The sequence below is a fragment of the Malus domestica genome, chromosome 03, assembly GCF_042453785.1.
Source record: "Malus domestica chromosome 03, GDT2T_hap1".
Taxonomy (NCBI): Eukaryota; Viridiplantae; Streptophyta; class Magnoliopsida; order Rosales; family Rosaceae; genus Malus; species Malus domestica.
The window spans coordinates 22,647,725-22,655,338 of NC_091663.1; the positions used below are offsets into that span (position 1 = coordinate 22,647,725).

At 42.1% G+C, this 7,614-nt stretch overlaps 1 protein-coding gene across 1 annotated transcript; it reads right to left on the bottom strand.

Annotated features, from left to right (window-relative positions):
• Positions 1-3,155: 3,155 nt before the first annotated feature.
• LOC139194239 (uncharacterized) lies at positions 3,156-5,535 on the bottom strand. The gene is made up of 2 exons (XM_070818595.1): positions 5,184-5,535; positions 3,156-4,327 (listed from the first exon to the last, which is right to left on the bottom strand). Exon 2 carries the CDS (start codon positions 4,321-4,323, stop codon positions 3,343-3,345), a length of 981 nt encoding a protein of 326 aa, XP_070674696.1. The 5' UTR covers positions 4,324-4,327; positions 5,184-5,535; the 3' UTR covers positions 3,156-3,342.
• Between the last annotated feature and the right edge of the window lie 2,079 nt (positions 5,536-7,614).

A 7,614-nucleotide genomic window follows, 5' to 3' on the forward strand; every position in this document is an offset into this window, starting at 1 on the left:
CAAGGTGAGAATCAACCCGATGAGCATAGGGTGCGGCATCACTCGAGGATTCGTAGGGATAGAATAAGCCCAAATCCGTAGTACCCTTAAGGTAACGGAAGATGTCTTTCACGCCAGTCCAATGTCTGCGTGTTGGTGCATTGCTGTATCTTGCCAAAAGATTAACAGCGAAGGAGATGTCGGGTCTAGTGCGTTGAGCTAAGTACAATAAAGCGCCTATTGCACTTAGATAAGGAACTTCAGGCTCCAAAATCTCTTCATCATCCTCCTTCGGACGGAAGGGATCTCGCTTTGCATCTAGCGTACGAACGACCATATGAGTACTCGAAGACTTCGCTTTATCCTCATTAAAACGGCGCAACACCTTCTGGGTGTAGTTCGATTGATGTACTAGGATTCCATCCGAACAATGCTCTATCTCGAGACTGAGACAATATCGAGTCTTACCTAGATATTTCATCTCAAATTCCGACTTCAGGTGCGAAGCAGTTCTCGCGAGCTCTTCAGGAGTTCCGATGAGATTCATGTCATCGACATATACTGCAACAATCGCAAATCCGGAATGTGACTTCTTAATGAACACACAAGGGCATAGTTCGTTATTCACATATCCCTGACTAGTCAAATACTCACTTAAACGGTTATACCACATTCTTCCGGATTGTTTCAAACCGTATAGTGAACGCCTCAGCCGAATTGAGAGCGTGTTCCGGGGTTTGGAAATATTTGAACCAGTCAATGTAAGTCCTTCGGGAACTTTCATATAAATTTCCGTATCAAGATCCCCATAGAGATACGCGGTTACTACGTCTATCAGCTGCATATCCAGTTTTTCGGAAACTACCAAACTGATAAGGTATCGAAAAGTAATCACATCCATAACGGGTGAGTAAGTTTCGTCATAGTCAATCCCGGGGCGTTGTGAGAAACCTTGTGCTACAAGACGAGCTTTGTAACGCACAATTTCGTTCTTCTCATTACGCTTCCGAACAAAAACCCACTTGTAGCCAACGGGCTTCACATGTGGAGGAGTAGGAACTACAGGTCCAAACACCTTACGTTTCGCAAGTGAATCAAGTTCGACTTGGATTGCTTGTTTCCAGTTTGACCAATCAGCTCTACGTCGACATTCATCAACGGAACGCGGTTCAATGTCATCGCTCAACATGATCTCAGTAGCTACTGCAAATGCTAATGCATCGTCGACAATCATCTCATTTCTACGCCACACATCATCTAAGCTAGCATAATAGACCGAAATCTCACGATTCTCGGGAGGAGGATTCGTCTCTTCAAGGACGCTTCCATAATCTAGAATTTCCTCATGAGTTGGGTAAAATGAGTAAGCGATAGTCGGATTCACGGTAGGCTCTTCAGGACCTTGTGCCGTGGTTTTCCTCTTCCGGGGGTGTGAATCCTTTGAATCAAGGGGTCTGCCACGCTTTTGTGTAGGGGCAGATGATTGGCTAGCCGCTAATGTACGTGGATCACCAGAATTGGCGTCCCGGGCTTCCAAGAGGGTAGTCCGTCGTACATTTGGTATATCCATCTTTGCAGGCGTATTCGCAGCTGGAATATGTGATCTTGTCACGCGCGCTAGATCGGTGAAAGCATCTGGCATGCTCTGAGCTATGCTCTGGAGATCTAATATGCGCTGCACTTCAGCTTCAGACTGAGCGGTGCGGGGATCTAAATGAGACAAAGTGGGAGTCGTCCACGATAATTCGCGTCGTTCATTAGGAACGTTGACGTTTTTATCTCCCCCTAACGACGGGAAGACTGTCTCATAGAAGTGACAATCCGCGAAACGAGCGGTAAACAGATCGCCTGTCAAAGGTTCTAAGTAACGAATAATCGAAGGAGAATCATATCCGACATAGATTCCCATCCTTCGCTGAGGCCCCATTTTTGTACGTAAGGGCGGCGAGATCGGCACATAGACCGCACAACCAAAAACGCGCAGATGCGATATGTCGGGTTCGCATCCGGTGACCAACTGAAGGGCACTAAATGGTTGTGTCGCAACAGGCCTCAGGCGGACCAACTTTGCTGCGTGCAATATTGCATGGCCCCAAGCAACGATCGGGAGCTTGGTACGTATGACCAACGATCGAGCAATCATTTGTAAACGCTTAATGAAAGCCTCTGCCAGGCCGTTCTGGGTGTGAACATGGGGTACAGGATGTTCAACTTCAACCCCAACCGACATGCAATAGTCATCAAAAGTTTTAGATGTGAATTCTCCAGCATTATCCAATCGAATAGATTTGATCGGATAATCAGGGTGGTGAGCCCTGAGCTTGATAACCTGAGCCAACAGTTTGGAGAATGCAGCGTTCCTTGTGGACAACAAGCACACGTGTGACCAACGTGTAGAAGCGTCAACCAAAACCATAAAATATCTAAATGGTCCGCAGGGAGGTTGAATCGGTCCACAAATGTCCCCCTGAATCTGTTGTAGAAAAATGGGAGGATTCGAACGAATCTTGTCATAAGAAGGCTTAGTAATAAGCTTTCCCATAGAACATGTTTGGCATGCAATTTCATGGATCGAACCTAAGCTTCGGGTTAGTGGATGCCCGTGTGAAGTTTTGAGGATACGGCGCATCGCTATTCGTCCAGGATGTCCCAAACGATCATGCCAAATTGTAATTTTGTGCGCGGTCCCTGTGGTAGGGCCGGCCACATAGTGGCATTCTATGGGGCGTATGGTCGTAGTATATAGACCACTCGGGTTACGCTCCATCTTCTCTAGAATACGCTTCTGGCCATATTCGTAGGAAGTTACGCACAGAAATTCAACTCCGTTTTCTACGTGGGTTTCAGCGTGGTAATTGTTATCTCTAATGTCCTTGAAACTTAGTAACGTTCTTCCGGAACGTGGAGAATAGAGTGCCTCAGCAATGGTCAAGATTGTACCATTGGACAACATTATACGTGCCTTACCGTATCCTTCGATCAGGTTGGATGGGCCTGAGAGGGTTGTCAGAGGTGCATTCTTAGGTATGAAGTTAGTGAAATAGATGCGTTCACGCAAAACAGTATGCGTGGTTGCACTATCTGCCAGACAACTAACTTTCCCACTAGTCATACTTAGAATGAAAAATTAATTTGAATCGGTCACATGCATAAAAGTTTATAAAAACAAGTATTAATTCAAAATAATTTCATTTATTCAAGGATTAAAAACTTAATATCCAAAATAAATCGCCAACTAATAATCCAAAACATAAAGGAAAATTGTTCAAAATCAACCAAAAAACAAGGTGGGGTTCGGCCACAAGGTGGAATTCGGCCCCAATTGTCTTATTTTAACTGAAAAATAAGTCTATGTCTAAGATTCTAATCTTCCATAGGAGTGGTATCCTCCTGAAAATCAGAAACCTCCATCTTTGTAGTCTCCGGTTCGTCCACTTGCAGGAAGTTTGATTCAAACTTCGTACGACGAGAATGATATGCATCCACAACCTTCTTGGGAGCACGGCAAATACGGGACCAATGGTCCTTGGAACCACAACGATAACACATATCGTCATTCATTGTGGCAGGTGCTTTGCCCTTATTCTTGAAGTTCGGGGCCTTGGGAGCGAGGTTTGGGTGCTTCTGGGCTTTGTTTCCTCCCTTGGATGGGCCTTGGCTCTGTTGACCTTGGTGGGATGGCTTCTGGCCGCCCTTACCACGCCTCTTTTGGCGTTTTGGGTGCTGATTAGTGCTATAATGTGCTTCAGGCACAGCAGTAGCCCCAGTAGGTCGAGCTTGATGATTCTTCATCAACAGCTGGTTCTGCTTTTCAGCAAGAAGTAAAACAGAGATCAAATCCGAGAACTTAGTGAACTTCTGAGCTCTATATTGTTGCTGCAGGACAATATTAGAAGCAGAGAAGGTCGAGTAGGTCTTCTCCAGGAGATCCTCTTCAGTCAAAGTTTCATTGCAAAACTTGAGAAGTGATCGGATTCGACAAACTTCAGAATTATATTCATTCACAGACTTAAAGTCTTGGAAGCGCAAGTGCTGCCAGTCGTGTCTTGCTTCAGGCAAGAATATGTCCTTTTGGTGATCGAAGCGATCAGCCAAAGCGGCCCATAATGCACGTGGATCCTCCTCAGCAAGGTACTCAGTTTGCAGAGCGTCATGGATATGTCTTCGGATGAAGATCATAGCAGTGGCTTTTTCAGCCTCGCCAACAGGTTTATCTGTTGCTTCTTCAATAGCAGGACGCAAGTTCTTTGCAGTGAGGTGGAGCTTCACATCTTGAACCCACTTGAGGTAGTTCCTTCCAGAAACCTCCAAAGCGGTGAAGTCGAGTTTGTTCAAATTCGACATGTTCCTATCACAATAGATGGACAAGATGTGGTTAGTGTAATGGAGAAAAATCAATCCATTCACATAGGAGTAGAACATACAGGTTCTAATAGACATGTATTGGTTTAATTTTGCATGAAAAACTTCGGGTTTTCATGGGTGATATGTTTAAGTGAAAACTTCAGGTTTTCAAACAAGGCATGTTTAGAAGAAACTTCGGGTTTCAAAGTAATTATGAACTTCAGGTTCATATATTCCTGCAGGCAAACACAAATATATATGCAAACAAATATGCAAAGAATATATGCAGAAATATTGTATAATGATAAGTGAATTAATTTATTTTTGGTCTTCGGGGCCAAATTAAAGTGTGGGTGAAAATATAAAAACCCATATTTAAAAAAAAAAATATTAAATAATAAAATCTCGGGGCCTAAAAGTATAAGCCAAGAACCCTCGGGTGGGATTACAGGCCCACGGGGTGAGAAGAGGGGAATGGGCTGCTGTGTGCAGCCCTAAAATTTTTTTTTTTTCTCGGGCCGTTCCAGGCGAGCCCAAATTTTTTTTTTTTTTTTTTTTTTTGTTTTTTGTTTTTTTGTTTTTTGTTTTTGTTTTTTAATTAGATGCATATATAATTCAATGAATCACATATTTACTTTGATGCATATGCAAATAATAGTTTCAATGCATGTACATATGTAAGATTCAATTCATGGCAAATATCAAATTCACATAATTGTAGCAATTTGATGATGAAGCATACACAATTTATGTAGAATCTAAAATACGTTAAACGTAAAGTTGGGTCATGCATCATGGTGAATGTTCATGCTATCAGGGCTTGCAAAATATCGAGTTAAAAGCCGTTGTTTGGAAAGAACCTGATTGCGTGATGATATGGATGAACTGGTTTGATGCAGAAAAAATCTCCAACGTCAGATTCCTAAGCGCAGCGGTAGGAGCGTGCTGATAACGTGTTGTGGTCTATTTTATCTGACAGAGGGACTAGGGCCGGCGGCAGAGAGAGAGAGGAGAGAGATGTGTGTTTGTAGAATTGTAGGGGAATGTGTGTGTTGTTATCCCTCCTACATTGTGCCTTTATTTATAGTAGTAAAGGGAGAGAAGATATTCCTTCTTCTCCAAGTAATACAAGTTGTAATAGGAAAGGATAACTAGAATCAAATCTTATCTAGGATTTACACAATCATACTTAAACTAGGAATGTTTACAACATTAATAACATTATTATTTTTTTTTTTTTTTAAGGGGCGGGGAGAATTACCTATCAATTAAAGCAAGTTCAATAGAATCCCCGCACATGGATTCCCCAAACTCATACTTTAAGCTTGAGGCTTGGTCTTAGATAGAAAGAATTGAAACTTTTTCAATGAATGACTCTTTCTTCTCGGTATCGAAGGAGAGCCAAGCCAAAAGGTAAAAAGCCGAAGAAAGCTAGAAGTTGCAGTCTTGCTATCCTTGATTTGTAAAATATAATTTCCTTTGTGTAACAAAATTAAGGTGAAAAAAATGAGAAGTTTGAAATAGAAAAGAGGCTAGAACCGTGGAGGCGCTGCGACCTGAGAGAAAGAGTATCGAACGGCAGAACGGCGGACCGTGTAGGTCCATGTCACTGTGAGTCTATGACTGGTCCCTAGAATTTGTCTGGACTCTGACGGATGTTGTTGATGCGGGACGGTTGGGTATGGGTTTTGCCGTCTTGGCAATGGGTCTGTGACTCTTTGGTCACGACGAAACGAAGACGATTTAGACTTGGAAGACGAAAAGAAAAATGAGGGTGAACTAGCGAATATGCGGGGGCAGCACAGGGGCACTGTAGCAATTTTTTTGGGGAACTTTAACGAAAAGCACCCGGTACTGTTCACTTTAACGAAAAACCACATTTTTACACTAAAAAGTCAATCTTGGTACTATTCACTTTACCCTTTATTTTGTCCTTATCATTAAAACTCAAAGTTTTCAAGCCCTTTTCATTAGTTTTTTTTTTTTTTTTATAAATATACCTATATTTTAATAGTAATATTTTTTGGTGCCCAAACAGCACTGGACCATATGCCTGGCCCTGAATTTGATCATGCCAATTATTAAACAAGGTGAACTAGCTAGATGAACATGAAAATTGCTGCATATTTTGATTATTTTTGCATCCTCCTCTGAAAAACACCAATGCTGGAATTTTGAGAAATTTTTTAAATGTGGGTTGTGGGACCATGATTTTTTAAGATTGGAGTAAGACGGATTAGAATATGAACACCTTAGGAGTTTGGTCATGGACTTAACACCTCTGGACCTATCGAGCTGCATAAACGGACCAACGATGCCACCTTCATCATGTGTTTTCGGAAAGGTAGGTAAAGTCCGCCGACTTGCTGAGGTTAATCATTCTACTCCGCAAGACATGGAAATCTGATCCAATTGGGGATCATATAAGCTTCCTCTATTCTTAGAGATTTCTACAATCTAAGAATTGGCATACGCGGCAAGTAATCACACTCCTAAAAGGAAGCAATAACAATCTCTAGATATCCTTTAAAGATTCACTTGGTTTAATATAGATTTCATATCCTGAAAGACCTCGCTCCCGTCTAGTATAAATGCACTCATTTTAGGGTTTCATTTCTGGTATGCAATTATCGCATACTTTATTCTCTTGCTCACTGCTTGAATCTCATATATTGCTTACTAATTTGACCATTAGAGGACCTTTGGTCAATACCCCACCGGTGCCTAGGTTGTCTTACGATTGTTTGCTCTTTTACAGGTTGTCTTATGATTGGTGCACAAATTTGGTTCTAACAATTGGCACTTTCATTAAGAGTGAACTCATATTCCACCCAACCAAATCACTCTACCACAATCCTGTATGTTGAAGAAAGTTTAGTCAACGCAGATGCCAATGCCTCAACGGAAAACAATCTGAACCATTCAAACTTTGTTGACATTGAAAAGCAGATGAAGGCCTTATAGAACTTTAGCGGGACTACACCGCAAACTAAAATCCTTGTCATCGAATTTGAAAACTTGATTATTATAACTCTAGAGGGACAACCAATCGTGCTAATGCCAGTTCCAACCCTAGTTGAAATTGCTGATCTGAATGCATGTGCAAAGCAACCTGATGGCCAAATAGTGAAATAGACCTCTGTAGGCGGGATCCGAGTCCGACGAAACTCTAATCCCTTAGACGCTGCAAGGCTTCATCGCATGGAACCCAGGCATCTTGACTTTAATGATCTGGAATTATCTGAGGAACATGAGCAATTGAAAATGTTGAATCGTGATAGCCTTAGGGAG